Here is a 15,248-nt window from a genome sequence, read left to right on the forward strand (position 1 = left end):
GGGGCCAACAGCCCTAAACCGTACCTTTATTTAAATGGGAGTTACATGGGTTAACTATAAAAAGAAAAGAGTGTGATCCACCTGAAACCTGCATATGAGCCACATGTGCATGGGGTCAGGGCTCACTAACTGGGGACACTCCCTGCAGGATGACTGGACAGGAAGCTAGCTGGCTCTTTCCTTCACGGGTTAGGAGCCCACAGGTCAGAGTCTGTAGGTCTTGATGTTAGCTTCTCTGAGAGGAATCTGTCTATGTCCTGCCATGGTGGTACTGGCTTGGAGGAGTGGGAGGAATCTGGGAGTGCTCCTGTCTGGAGTGGACACTGTTGGAGAGAAGTCTGGGGGTGCTGCCATCTGGCGTGGACACTGTTGTGAAGGAACCTGGGAGGAGTGGATGCTCACTGTTGGGGAGGAGTCTGAGAGTGCTCCCTCATGGGGTGGACACTATTTGGAGGAGTCTGGGTGTGCTGTCATCTGAGTGGACGCTCACTGCTATGGAGGAGCCTGGGAGTGCTCCCATCTGAGTGGATGCCGACTGCTGCGGAGGAGCCTGGGAGTGCTCCCATCTGGAGTGGACACTCACTGCTGCGGAGGAGCCTGGGAGTGCTCCCATCTGAGTGGACGCTCACTGCTGTGGAGGAGCCTGGGAGTGCTCCCATCTGAGTGGACGCTCACTGCTGCGGAGGAGCCTGGGAGTGCTCCCATCTGGAGTGGATGCTCACTGCTGTGGAGGAGCCTGGGAGTGCCCCTCCCTGAAGTGGAGACTGTCCTTGGGTTCTTAGCCACACCTGCTTGCTTCACCTTCTCCAGAGAATAGCTGGTAGTCTGCTGGCCTGTTGGGGTCAGAAAAGTGACTTGCGGTTGGCCTGCCCCTCTCACAGTCTCACCTGCATGTTAGCCTCATGCTGGGTTCTCTGTCTGGCTTCTGCACCTCTAAAACCAAGTCTCAGCTTTCCTTAGAGGGCTCCACCAGCCGAGACTCTGTCACTTGCTTTCATCAGCTGCGAAAATTTGATATTTTTTTAAATCTATTCTTAGCATTTGCCTTTATCCTTGGAGGTTTCTGTTTTTTTTTTTTTTTTTTTTTTTTTTTTTTTTTTTTGAGATTGAGTCTTGCACTGTTGCCCAGGCTGTAGCGCAGTGGCACGATCTTGGCTCACTGCAGTCTTCACCTCATGGGTTCAAGCAGTTCTCCTGCTTCAGCTTCCCGAGTAGCTGGGATTACAGGTGTGTGCCACCATGCCCAGCTAATTTTTTAATATTTTTAGTAGAGGCGGGGTTTCACTGTGTCGGTCAGGATGGTCTTGATCTCCTGACCTCATGATCCACCCTCCTTGGCCTCCCAAAGTGCTGGGATTATAGGTGTGAGCCACCATGCCTGGTCAGAGGTTTGTATCTTTTTAAGAGAGCAGAGATAAGCATGTATATTCCACAAGGGGACAAGGATAAGCATTTACCTTCAACCTGCCTTTCTTTTTTGGTGACAGGGTCTCACTTTGTCACCCAGGCTGTTGAGGTTGGCAGAAGACTCCTATTAGCCATCCTGTGCTTGTGTTTCTTGTGGTGTGGTGTAGGTCTCTCAGGGAGCAACTTTCTCTATATGAAGATTGTTTTTTTTTTTGAGATTTTTTTTTTTTCTATATATGAAGATTTTTTTTTTTTTCACTCTTGTTACCCAGGCTGGAGTGCAATGGCGCGATCTCGGCTCACCGCAACCTCTACCTCCTGGGTTCAGGCAATTCTCCTGCCTCAGCCTCCTGAGTAGCTGGGATTACAGGCGCGCACCATCATGCCCAGCTAATTTTTTGTATTTTTAGTAGAGACAGGGTTTCACCATGTTGACCAGGATGGTCTCGATCTCTTGACCTTGTGATCCACCCGCCTCAGCCTCCCAAAGTGCTGGGATTACAGGCTTGAGCCACCGTGCCCGGCTATATGAAGGTTTTAAAAGGAATGGAACAAAATTCCAAGTGGAAGAAAAATTGCTGAGTCTTGGAGCTCGATGAGAATGTGCTAAGAGCTGAGCGTCGTGTTCTCGGTGTGCACAGCCCCCACAGCAGGTGTCAGTGTCTGCCAGTTGTGCTTTCAACCCCAGCGTCAGGAGACCTGACAGCCTCTAAGTGCCTTGTTTGGGTTCTTGTTTATGTGGCCTCAGTATATTAGAGTTCTCCTGAACAGCAGCAGCAGTGAGCCTTGTCTACACAGGTGAGCTGCTGTTTGATTTAGTATCTGGGGTGATGTGTTAGGCATCTTCATTCTGGCTGTTAAAGGAGAAGGAAATTAAGATTTTATTTATTTATTTATTTATTTAATTTATTTATTTATTTATTTTGAGACGGAGTTTCGCTCTTGTTACCCAGGCTGGAGTGCAATGACACGATCTCGGCTCACCGCAACCTCCGCCTCCTGGGTTCAGGCAATTCTCCTGCCTCAGCCTCCTGAGTAGCTGGGATTACAGGCACGTGCCACCATGCCCAGCTAATTTTTTGTATTTTTAGTAGAGACGGGGTTTCACCATGTTGACCAGGATGGTCTCGATCTCTCGACCTCGTGATCCACTCGCCTCGGCCTCCCAAAGTGCTGGGATTACAGGCTTGAGCCACCGCGCCCGGCCGATTTTATTTTTAACAAAAATAAAATGGGAGAGTTACGGTTCTGCTGTGACCAGGTAGTGCCACAACAGAATGAGCCTGTCCTGCTCATCACAGTGAAAAACTCTGGACAAAATACAGAAAACAATTCTTGGAGGACTCTGAAAATAAAGCTGGTAGATTGTGGAGGGGAGTCAAAATGTGGAGCAGCCACCCAAGAGGGTTCTGCTTCCTGCTTTTCTGTTTTCTTCTGTGACCTCATGGGCTTTCATTGATGGTAGCCCAGTTATGGAGCTAAAACCCTGAAGAAAATCCTCCAAAAGCACCAGAAGAAGGGCCCCCAAGGGCCAGAGAGTATGTGAATCACAGGGAGGAGAGAGCCGGGCAAGTAGGTTCGTGGATTCTGTCTGTGAACCTGCACAAGGCTCAAGACAGACCCGGAGCAGCACAACAAAGACTTTGAAATTAGATTAAGATTCAAACTTCAGTCTGGGTACCGTGCCCCACGCCTGTAATCCTAGCACTTTGGGAGGCTGAGGCGGGTCAGTCACTTGAGGTCAGGAGTTTGAGACCAGCCTGGCCAACATGGTGAAACCCCATCTCTACTAAAAATACACAAATTAGCCAGAAATCACTTGAACCCAGGAGGTGGAGGTTGCAGTGAGTTAAAACCACGCCATGGCAGTCCAGCCTGGGCAATAGAGTGACATTCTATCTATTAAAAAAAAAAAAAAAAAAAAAAAAGGGACCGCACTCACCAAGAAGATATAGTAATCCAGTGTGGTGTGTTCACCTAACAGTGAAATTTCAAGGTCCAGTACCTAGTTTCAAAAATAGAAGAGAAACTTACAGAACTGACGTGGATCCACAGTTACAGTAGGTGTCTTCAGCACTTTCAGTAATACATAAAACAACTAGTAAATCCATAAAATCAGCAAGGGTATAGAAGACCTGAGCAGTCGCTTTGATCAAACCGACATTTATTGAACGCTGTACCCAACAGCTGCACATGGAGCATTCCCCAAGGTGTGCTATATTCTGGGCCACGAAGTGAATGTGAACAAAGTAAAAGGAATTAAAATCATAAAAAGTATGTTCTCTGATTACAATAGAATTAAACTGGCAATCAATAACTGAAATTAATATGGAAATCTTCTAAATACTTGGAATTTAAAATAATATACTCCTAAATAATACGTTGGTTAAAGAGAAGTTACAGAAAAATCAGAATATTTTGAGCTGAATGAAAATGAAAACAAAACATATCAAAAGTTATAACTTAAAATGCTCATATTAGGAAAGAAAACAAGTCTCAGATCAGTGACCCAAGCTTCTATCTTTTTTTTTTTTTTTTTTTTGAGACGGAGTTTCGCTCTTGTTACCCAGCAGGCTGGAGTGCAATGGCGCGATCTCGGCTCATTGCAACGTCTGCCTCCTGGGTTCAGGCAATTCTCCTGCCTCAGCCTCCTGAGTAGCTGGGATTACAGGCACACGCCACCATGCCCTGCTAATTTTTTGTATTTTTAGTAGAGACGGGGTTTCACCATGTTGACCAGGATGGTCTCGATCTCTCGACCTCGTGATCCACCCGCCTCGGGCTCCCAAAGTGCTGGGATTACAGGCTTGAGCCACCGCGCCCGGCTATCTTTTGTTTTTGAGACTGAGTTTCACTCTCGTTGCCCAGGCTATCGTACAATGGCACCATCTCGGCTCACTGCAACCTCTGCCTCCCAGGTTCAAGTGATTCTCCTGCCTCAGCCTCCCGAGTAGCTGGGATTACAGGCGAGAGCCACCATATCCAGCTAATTTTGTACTTTTAGTAGAGATGGGGTTCTCCATGTTGCCCAGGCTGGTCTCGAACTCCTGACCTCAGGTGATCTAACTGCCTCCGCCTCCCAAAGTGCTGGGATTACAGGTGTGAGCCACCACGCCCGGCCCCAAGCTTCTGTCTTAAGAAGCTAGGAAAGGAAAACAAATGAAACTTTAAGCAAGCAGATGGAAGAAACTAAGAAAGAGCAAGAATCAGTGAGATGGGAAATGGAAAACGAGAGAAAGTTAGTGGAACCAAAAGCTTGCTCTTAGAAAACATCAGTAAAGTAAAAACACCTCTAGCCAGACCAGTGTGGAAGAGAAGACACAAACCACAAACATTAGAAGTGAAAGAGTGGACATCTCGACAGACCCTACAGACATAAAAGGACTAATAAGGAACTATTTTGAACAACTTTATGCTCATAAAATCAATCACACAGATTAAGTTGACAAATTCCTTGAAAGGCACAAACTACCAAAGTTCCCTCAGATACAGATGATCTGAATAGCCGCATATCTACTAAAGAAACCAGATTTGTAGCTAAAGTCCTTCCCACCTAGAAAACTCCAGATCTAGGTGGCTTCACTGGTGAATGCTTCCCAACATTTATGACATTTAAGGGAAAAGTATGCTAATTTTATGCAACTTCTCTAGAAAAGTAGAAGAGGGACTATTTCCCAGTTTAGTTAGTGAGGCTAGTAATACCCTAATACGTAATCAGACAAAGACATTACAAGAAAGGAAAATTTAAAACCAGTATCTCATCATTAGAAATATACATATCATCAATAAAATATTAGAGATTTGAGTCCAGCAATATATAAAAAATAATAATATATAGAAACCCAGTGGGGTTTATTCCAGAAATCCAAAGCTGTTTCAACAGTTGAAAATCAGTTGATATAATTTTCCATATTGACAGACTAAAGAAGAAAGCCATCTGATTATCTTAATAAATGCAGAAAAGGCATTTGACAAAATTCAGCATCTGTTCCTGATAAAAACTCTCAGCAACCAGAAGAGAACTTCCTAAATCATATAAAGGACATCTGTACTAAAACATGAAAGCAAACATGGTGAAGGATTGAATATTTTCCCTTGAAGTCTGGGGACAAGCCAGAGTGTGTTTTCTTACCATTCCTGCTCAGCATCGTACTGGAGGTCCTTACCAGGGCCGTAGGGGAAGAGAAAGAAATAAAAAGCATGCAAATGGGAAGAGTAAGAAATACCGTTTGGATTCACAAACGTGATTATCTAGCTAGAAAATCCTATGGAATCTATAAGACAGCCACTAGAACTCATGAACAAGTTTATCAACATACAAAAACCCATTCTATTTCTCTATGTTAGCAATGAGCAATTGGGAATTGAAACTTAAAAATAACAGCATTTGGCCGGACACGGTGGCTCATGCCTGTAATCCCAGCACTTTGGGAGGCCGAGGCGGGCAGATCATGAAGTCGAGAGATCAAGACCATCCTGGCCAACATGGTGAAACCCTGTCTCTACAAAAAAAAAATAAAATAAAATAAAAAAAAAATAAATTAGCTGGGTGTGATGTTGCGCGCCTGTAGTCCCAGCTACTTGGGAGGCTGAGGCAGGAGCATTGCTTGAACCCGGGAGGCGGACGTTGCAATGAGCTGAGATCACATCTTTGCACTCTAGTCTGGCTGACAGAGTGAAACTCTGTCTCAAAAAAAACTTAAAAAAATCCCAGCATTTATAATAGCATCCAAAACTGGGAACTTGGGAGTTGCCCGGCCACCCACACTTCTGATCTGCTGGTTACAAGTTCAAGGATTCCTGTGACCCCTTCAGATTCAATATTCTAAAACAGCTCACATTTGTACTACAAAGGATGAAAATCAAGATCAGTCAAAAGAACAGACCAGAGTGAGGTCCGGCCTGGTCCAAAGATGAGGCTCCTGAGTCCTTGAGATATGCCGTCCTCCTGGCACACTGAGGGACGTTTGCTGGAACTTTGACCGTGTGATCCAACTCAATCTCTAGCCTTCCTCCCCTTCCTGCGGGTGGGAGGCCGGGCTGACACCCTGGCTCTAGTCATATGCTTGGTCTTCCCGGCACCACCAGCTCCCTCCTGAAATTTCTTGGTTGGGCCTTGCTGCCAGGAGTCACCTGATAGCATAAACCCAAGTGAATTGCACCATGAATAACAAAGACAGCTCCAGGAGCTTCTAAGAGTTTGGAGGCTTTCTCCTGGGAACTGAGGACATAGACCAGCTAAATTCCTTATTATGTAGCACTGACAGTACCAAGCGCTGGTGAGGACAGGTATCAGCGGAAACTCTCATTCGTTGCTCGGAGAAGGTAAAATGATGCAGCCGCTGCAGGAGACAGTTTGCTGGTTTCTTATAAATGCAGGAATACGTCCTACAACCCCAACTCTAGATATTTAGCCAAAGAGATGAGAACTGTGTTCGCACAAAAACTGGGAGATGCGTATTGATAGTATCTTTATTTATAATTCCCCCAAACTGGAAGCAACACAGATATCGCCCCTTGACTGCTAAATGGATAGAGACGCTGTGAGGCCTCCACGGGGCAGGCTCGCACTCAGGGGTCAAGGCACAGACCCCCGGCAGACATGCTGCCGGGGGTGGTGGGGAATCTCAAGTGTGTCATGACACGCTGCCGGGGGGGGGGATCTCGAGTGTGTCATCTCACTGAGGGAAGCCCACACACACACTCTGTGTCTCCGTTTCTGTGACATTTTGACAAAGGCACAACCATTGGGACAGAAGACAGGTGAGCATTGCCAGGACCCAGTGATGGGAAGAAAGGAAGACCTGGAAAGGCCACTAAGGGGCGTTGGAGGTTGGAACTGTTCTGTTTCTGTGGTGGGGTGAAAATACTAGAGCTGTGCACCAAAAAGGGTGAATCCGCCTGCACGCAGGTGACACTGAGATTTAAGAAGTAGCCTTTTCTCTCTAGAGCCATCCAGTCTCCAGAAGAGAGAAACCACAGCACTCACGGTGCCTTTTGCTGGGCTCTTTGCTGGGCCGTGTAGAGCTCTGCCGGCCGCATGCCTTGGTGAGCTGCCGTGGCGAGCTGCTGTGGCTCCTCACCTGTGCCCTGTGCAGCCTGGCCAGGGACTCCGGTCAGTGTGTGGTCCCTGCCTGGGTGGTGACTCCGCTGTGCAGGTGGGCATTTGACAGTGGAGACTCGTGACCCTCTCGGTGGCCTTTTTAGGAAGCCCGCACATGTTGGTGAGGGCTATGCAAGACACTGGACATTGGAGATTGTAGACGTTGGTGAGCTGGGTCCGTGAGTCTCGGTGGCAGGTGGGAGCTGTTGGAGCTCCACGGGGTGAGTGCTCAGGTCTGGTGGGGTGGCTGCCTGCAGACCTGCCCTCACCCACATTTCATCACGAGCCTGTCCTTCGCTGCAGATCTCTTGGACAGTCAAAAAACGTGTGCAGCTGGTGGCAAAAGCAGCAGTGTGTGCAACCAGCCTGGGAAGGAGAGTGGAGCCATATGACTGCGCAGCAGGCAGGGCCTCCTCTGGGGCTTCCAGGAGCCTCAGCAGTCCCTGGGAGGCTTGGCTGGGTCTGCAGAGCAGGGACTGATGGAGCTGTTGTTACAGGGTCACGCTGCACCTTACAAAACAGTCTCCGCCCGCGCGGCCGTCCCTTCCACCATCCTCCGGCTTCCAGCGGCGGCTTTTCAAGGAGTTTTTGAGAAATATCCCGAAACCCTGGTGAGAGTGGTGCAGGTGGGTGACTTTTTCAGACAACTTTTCTATCTGCTGTGGGTCACCCTAGGGATAGGCCCGGGCACTGGTTTGGGATCCGAGTGGGTTTATTTGCAGCTGACTTTCTCAGTTCTGAGGTTTACAGCCGTGAGGGTGATTTCAGAGGAGCAGAGAAACTGACTTCATTGGCAGGACTGACAGCTGGTGATGCGGGATTCTGAGTGCATTTGGGAAGGACTAAAGTCATATTCTAAAAATTTGTCATATGTATTTTACGATAAAAATGAATATTCACAACCTCAAAGAGGTCTTAAGATCCCTTACTACCTCCCAAGGAGATTTTTACATTTTTATTAAACTTCTCACTTTGGAGTAACTTTAGATTTACAGAAAACTTGCAAAAATAATGCAGTCTTCATATGCCCCTCACCCCATTCCCCATGAGGTGAACATCTTACATTACCATGGTGAGGTGTCAAGACTGTGGGATTTTTCACCCTGAGAGGGTCCCTGAGGAGGGCCCGGTCTGTGCTGTCCGCTGCGTTTGGGGCGGGGTTCCCAGTGCTCTGTGGTGCTGCTGGGCGGTCCGCCCTGCACCCCGGCCGGTGGTCACCGCGCACCTGGCGTGTCTGTTGCAGATCATCATGGTGCGGCTGCAGAGAGTGACCTTTCTGGCTCTGCACAACTACCTTGGTCTGACCACGGAGCTCTTCAACCCTGTAAGTGGAAACACCAGCTCACAAAGCCCCATGCTGCTCCGTGCAGCTGGCATCGGGACAGCCGTTGGCAGGTGCTGCAGGCACCCAGTGCCTGGTGGGGCAGTGCCAGCTACAGCTGTGGTCTTCCTAGTTGCTGGTCATCAGGACTTTAGACTTTGGGAGGTGATGATTGGGCTGTGTTTATTTTCCGACCTCAAGCACCTGTCAGTTGATTTGGAGGCCTGATTCTCCTGGGGCCTTGTGTTCCAAAAATCTCTGGTCCATCAAGACGGGCAAGGTGGAATTCCTTCTTCTATGCTGGAATCCGTCCCTTTGGAGGCACGAAAGTGAGCGGCCACCTGATGCCTCTGCAGCTCCTGTTCAGGAGTCTGTGGCGAGGCCTCCTTTGGTCACCTGTGTTCTGTAGAGCAGGCTCCTCCCCTTTCTGGTCCTGCAGGCTGCGCAACCAGCCGATGGCCCGATGGCCCGGTGGTGTCCTGGGGAGGCTGCCCCTCCTCATACCTGTCCCATGGGGTCCCTGTTGCCAGCACTCCCTGTGTGTTGCCCTTGACTGCTCCTACCTGTCTGAACCAGGTGGGGCAGAGCTGACCCCAAGCAGTGACCTGTTTGCAGGGCACAGAGCATTGTCAAAGGCATGAGGCTGTGAACCCGGCGCTCCCGCCTCCTGACCCTGGGAGGCACTTGGCCGGGACATGGGACGGTCCCCACCTAGCTGAGCTCTTGTGGGAATTGAGACCATGGTTTCGTCCCTAGCTCCCTCCCCACTGCCCAAAACAGTGCCCTAATGTGTGGAGGGCTGTCTTTAGTCACGGGGCAAGTAGAACTCCCAGAAAGAGTCCCCGAGCTTAGTAAATGCCTAATGCTCATTTGATTTTAGTTTGTGCATTTCAGTTGGAAATTTTAATTCTGTTGATATGTTAAGGCTTCTCATCTTCAGTTATTGACATTAAGGGAATATCTTTTTCTTTTCTACATTATTTTTTATGTTAATGGAGAGTATTAAGGTTCTGACAGTTGGGGGTGTTGACTTGCTCGAGAGTTTGAGGCAGAGCCGAGGGTAAAAGCAGGCAGAGCCTTCGTTACCGTCAACAGACCAGCTCTTTTCGTAAATACCTGGATTTCCAGGTTGATGATTGGCCTCTCCCCATTGCCTGAGTTCAGCTGAGACTTTGCCTTGAGAGGCTCACACCTGTCACCCTGGCAGGGGATGTTCCGAGTGTGGCTCTGAAGTTTCTCTTTGTGCCCCAGGAGAGCCAGGCCATCCCTCTCGTGTCTGTAGCCAGCGTGGCTGCCGGGAAGGCCAAGAGGCAGACGCTCAATGGCGAAGATGAGCGGCTTAAAAAGTCACTGCGTCCCCAGGAGTCCTGTGACTCAGGTACTGTCCTGCACCAAGGAGGGCGACATCCAGCCCAGGTCTCCTCACGCTCCCCCAGTTCACCTCACGCTCCCCCAGGTGTCCTCACGCTCCCCCAGGTCTCCTCACGCTCCCCCAGGTCTCCTCACGCTCCCCCAGGTCTCCTCACGCTCCCCCAGTTCACCTCACGCCCCCCCAGGTCTCCTCACGCTCCCCCAGGTCTCCTCACGCTCCCCCCAGGTCTCCTCACGCTCCCCCCAGGTCTCCTCATGCTCCCCCAGGTCTTCATGCTCCCCAAGATCTCACGCTCCCCCAGGTCTCCTCACGCTCCCCCAGGTCTCCTCACGCTCCCCTCAGGTGTCCTCACGCTCCCCCATGTCTCCTCATGCTCCCCCAGGTCTCCTCACGCTCCCCCAGGTCTCTTCACACTCCCCAAGATCTCCTCACGCTCCCCCAGGTCTCCCCCAGGTCTCCTCACGCTCCCCACAGGTCTCCTCACGCTCCCCCAGGTCTCCTCATGCTCCCCTAGGTCTCCTCACGCTCCCCCAGATCTCCTCACGCTCCCCCCAGTTCTCCTCACACTCCCCCAGGTCTCCTCACGCTCCCCCAGGTCTCTTCATGCTCCCCAAGATCTCACGCTCCCCCAGGTCTCCCCCAGGTCTCCTCATGCTCCCCCAGGTCTCTTCACGCTCCCCCCAGGTCTCTTCACACTCCCCCAGGTCTCCTCACACTCCCCCCAGGTCTCCTCACGCTCCCCCAAGATCTCCCCCAGGTCTCCTCACGCTCCCCTAGGTTTCCCCCAGGTATCCTCACGCTCCCCCCAGGTCTCCTCACGCTCCCCCCAGGTCTCCTCACGCTCCCCCAGGTCACCTCACGCTCCCCCCAGGTCTCCTCACACTCCCCCAGGTCACCTCACGCTCCCCCCAGGTCTCCTCACGCTCTCCCCAGGTCTCCTCACGCTCCCCCCAGGTCTCCTCACGTTCCTCTCAGGTCTCCCCCGGGTCTCCTCACGCTCCGCCAGGTCTCCCCCAGGTGTCCTCACGCTCCCCCCAGGTCACCTCACGCTCCCCCAGATCTCACGCTCCCCCCAGGTCACCTCATGCTCCCCCCAGGTCTCCTCACGCTCCCCCCAGGTCTCCTCACGCTCCCCCCAGGTCACCTCACGCTCCCCCCAAATCTCCTCACACTACCCCCAGGTCTCCTCACGCTCCACTGCCCCAGGCCTGCTCACACTTGTCTCCTCACATGTGGTCCCCTCTCCCTCCATCCTGAGGTGGTTGTTTTCAGTGTTTCCTGGGCAGGGCACCTGATGGGGAGCAGCTCCTGGGAGCTTGAGGGCTGCATGAGTAGGGGGTTGGGGGAAGCTGTCTTGAGTCACAGCCACCCTACAGAGGGGCGCGTGCTTGGTTTTTATAGCTTATTGTGTTCCCAAAAGCATGAAGTGACTAACAAAGTATGTGCAGTTAACCTAGGCCCCGGTGGGGGTGAAATGGAATGGAACGGAGTGACCACGTCACAGACCTGTGAGCACCACAACCACCTCGAAACTCAGCTCTGGCTGATCTGCTTTTCCCCATAACCACATTCACTGTGATGCTGATGATTTTAGAGACGGCGTCTCGCTGTTGCCCAGGCTGGAGTGCAGTGTCTCCCTCTCGGCTCACTGCAACCCCTACCTCCCTGGCTCAAGCGATTATCCCGCCTCAGCCTCCTGGGTAGCTGGGACCACAGGCACGCGCCTCCTGGGCCAGCTAATTTATTATTTTTAGTTTTTTGTGAAGATGGGGTCTTGCTACGTGGTCCAGGCTGGTCTCAAACTCCCGGTCTCAAGTGCTCCTCCCACCTTGGCCTCCCAAATTGTTGGGATTACAGGTGTGAGCCACGGTGCCTGGCCTAAAACTGTATTTTAGAATATATGTCATTGAAGTACTTCTGCCTAAATGGCATTTCTTTCACTGGATTAGGTCTGTGTTCCATGGGTGGCATCTTGGCAGAGACCAGGGCTGGGGAGGGCTCATGGCCTTTGTAGATGAGGATAGTGTCCAGGCACGGCAGCCTCCTTCAGCCCAAGTCGGGGGTAAGGCCAGGCTCCTTCCAGGAGTTTGTTTTAGATTTGCTGCCCCTGAGGGCAGAGGCAGCTGTGTGTGGTCCATCCCAGGTGAGCCCAGACAGCCGTGTCCACCAAGGGGACGCCCTGAGATGGGGCTGGGGTTTGGTTCAAGGCACTCGGCTCCCAGCTGGGCAATCAGGACAGCAAGGCCTTGGATTGGGGCAGGGGTTGTGTGAGGGCAGTGGGGATTGGCCTAGGGATGGGGGAGGGGGGATTGGGATAGGGAGGGGGTTGGAGGGAGGGAGACTGGGGTGGGGAGGGGGCAGTGGAGGAGGATTTGGGGAGGAGGAATGGGCAGCATAAGGGGTGGAGGGATGGGGTAGAGGGGGATGGGGGAAAAGGCGATTGGGAGGAACGGGAGGGAGGAGGGGGATTAGGGTAGGTAGGGGCCATGGATGGTCAGAGGCTGGCACTCCCTTGCACTCACCTGCGGTCCCCGGAGGGCTGGTCCAGAGCATGTGCAGGTGTACAGGGTACTGTGGGTACACCAGCTGCTGCTTCGGGGTCCCTGCTCCCAACGTGGCCCTGAGTGAGCTGTTCCGGACACTGGGGAGTCAGGCAGACCAAGGTTCCTCACCACTGCCTCCCCCAGCAGGTCACGGACCTCTGCTGAAGAGGAGCCACTCCGTCCCCCCACCATCCGTCCACAAAGAGATCCTGGAAGTGCTGCAGAAGCCTGGGACAGGAGACCCTGACCCTTCAGCCCCGCAAGGTAAAGGACCTCCACCACTGCTCGGCCAGTGTGGCCCACAGGCCCTCGGCATTTGAGACTCAGGCTGAGCGGCACCGATGCCCAGCGTCACTGCGGAGGCGGAACCCCTCCACTAGGTTTGGTTTTATCGATGGACAAGAGCCTTACATGCCCAGAGGGGCCTGTGCATACCCCCTGGCTCTAGAGTCGAGGCTTGGCCGCTACCCTGCCTCCCAGAACACCCTGGTGGGCTCCCCTGCGTCTGTGCCCTGTCTCACCCCACCACTGCCAGGGCTGGGCTGGTGCCACCAGACGCCCTGCAGAGGCACGTGCTGGGCACTTCCCGCCCTCCCTGCACGGCCCCTCCCCTGCCTCGCACACTGGGTCTCCAGCGAGCCTGCCCTTCCTCAGCCCTGCTGACCTGTGCCTCCCCGCAGGAGCCTTTGCTGTAACTGATGTGTAGCAAAATCCCAGCACACAGTGTCCTGCCCACAACCTGGCTACTGGGGTGGGGGCATTTGCAGGGCAACTGTCCCAAGTCCATCCTGCCCAGCAGCGCTGCCATGCGCCTGCCGCAGACCTGCCCACGCGGCCATCCATCATCCGCGGGTCACTGGCAAGCTCATGGGCTCCTACTATATTCGGTTCTGTCTGGGCTACCCTTTTAGAACTGTCTGGTCCTGTTCTCTGCCCGCTTTCTGCAGAGCTCCAGAGTTGCTTTGGTTGATTTGTGTTAACTCTGCAGGTGCTGTAGGTAGAGACCCCTCGTTAGTTTCAGTTGTTGGCAGTTGTCCTCTCCCTTATCCGTGGGTGGAAACGCAGCCACGAGACCTTCATGGAACAGAGACCCCGATGCTCCGTCACGGAAGCCAGTCCTTTGGCGCCTGTGATTTGTGTTTTGGGTCTTGTTTATTCTTTCCTTATTCCTGAGTCATAAATATATTTTCTTTTTTTTTTTTTTTTTTTTTTTGAGACGGAGTTTCGCTCTTGTTACCCAGGCTGGAGTGCAATGGCGCGATCTGGGCTCACCGCAACCTCCGCCTCCTGGGTTCAGGCAATTCTCCTGCCTCAGCCTCCTGAGTAGCTGGGATTACAGGCACGCGCCACCATGTCCAGCTAATTTTTTGTATTTTTAGTAGAGACAGGGTTTCACCATGTTGACCAGGATGGTATCGATCTCTTGACCTCGTGATCCACCCGCCTCGGCCTCCCAAAGTGCTGGGATTACAGGCTTGAGCCACCGTGCCCGGCCAGAAATTCATCTTTTTCTTACCCTTTACAGTGCTAATTTACCCAACACCATTAACAAAACAATCTGTCATCTCTCTCTTGCTTTTTTGTGCCATCAGGTATCAGGTATCTGAATCTACATTGATGTTTTTGTTTAAGGAACAACTCCCCCCACTTCAGAGAGGGGCTTGTTCTGTGGTCCATACAGTGCAGTGGTGACATCATGGCACACTGAGGCCTCAACCTTCTGGGCTCAAGTGACCCTTCCCCTCAGCCTCTGAGTAGATGGGATTACGGGTACACCACTGCACCTGGCTATGTATATGCATATATATTTTGTATTTTCTTTGTTGTTTCTTGTAGAGATGGTATCTTGCCTTGTTACCCAGGCTGATTTTGAACTCCTGGGCTCACAGGATCCTCCTGCCTCGGCCTCCTGACGCGCTGGGGTGACTTGAACCATGCCTGGTCCAGTTTATTAACTAGTGATGGTTGTGTAATGTGCATACAGAACGCACACTGTATGTGGACAGTTTGATGACTCCATAAACTGACCTCACTTGTGAGCCAGATAACGAAACATAAAGAAATCAGGCCAGACATGGAGGAAAATGGGCAAAAGACCATGAAGGCTTCCAAGTGGAAAGGAAAGGTGCTCAGCCTCTCAGTTCCTCCTTTGCTCACGCCTGTAATCCCAGTACTTTGGGAGGCTGAGGTGGGCGGATCATGAAGTCAGGAGTTCAAGACCAACCTGACCAATATGGTGAAACCCCTGTCTCTACTAAAAATACAAAAATTAGCCCAGCTTGGTGCACCTGTAGTCCCAGCTACTCGGGAGGCTGAGGCAGGAGAATCACTTGAACCTGGGAGGCAGAGGTTGAGGTGAGCCGAGATTGTGCCACTGCACTCCAGCCTGGGTAACAAGAGCAAAACTCCGTCTCAAAAAATAAATAAATAAATAAATAAATAAATTTAGATGGATAATATGAAAGATAAAACGTTAAATCTTACAGACAGATTTCTTAAACA

General features: G+C 51.5%; 1 protein-coding gene across 7 annotated transcripts in view; it reads left to right on the plus strand.

The window, feature by feature from the left end:
• PNPLA7 (patatin like domain 7, lysophospholipase) overlaps positions 1-15,248 on the plus strand; it is a 70,817-nt gene that overhangs the window by 15,517 nt on the left and 40,052 nt on the right. For all 7 annotated transcript variants that reach the window (XM_039461399.2, XM_039461398.2, XM_074394416.1 and 4 more), the window contains 4 exons: positions 8,008-8,136; positions 8,754-8,834; positions 10,083-10,209; positions 12,894-13,010. In XM_039461399.2, the coding sequence (XP_039317333.2) occupies positions 8,008-8,136; positions 8,754-8,834; positions 10,083-10,209; positions 12,894-13,010 (454 nt within the window). The remainder of the gene's footprint in view (positions 1-8,007; positions 8,137-8,753; positions 8,835-10,082; positions 10,210-12,893; positions 13,011-15,248) is intronic.

This window comes from Saimiri boliviensis, chromosome 2 (assembly GCF_048565385.1).
Source record: "Saimiri boliviensis isolate mSaiBol1 chromosome 2, mSaiBol1.pri, whole genome shotgun sequence".
NCBI classification, from domain to species: domain Eukaryota; kingdom Metazoa; phylum Chordata; class Mammalia; order Primates; family Cebidae; genus Saimiri; species Saimiri boliviensis.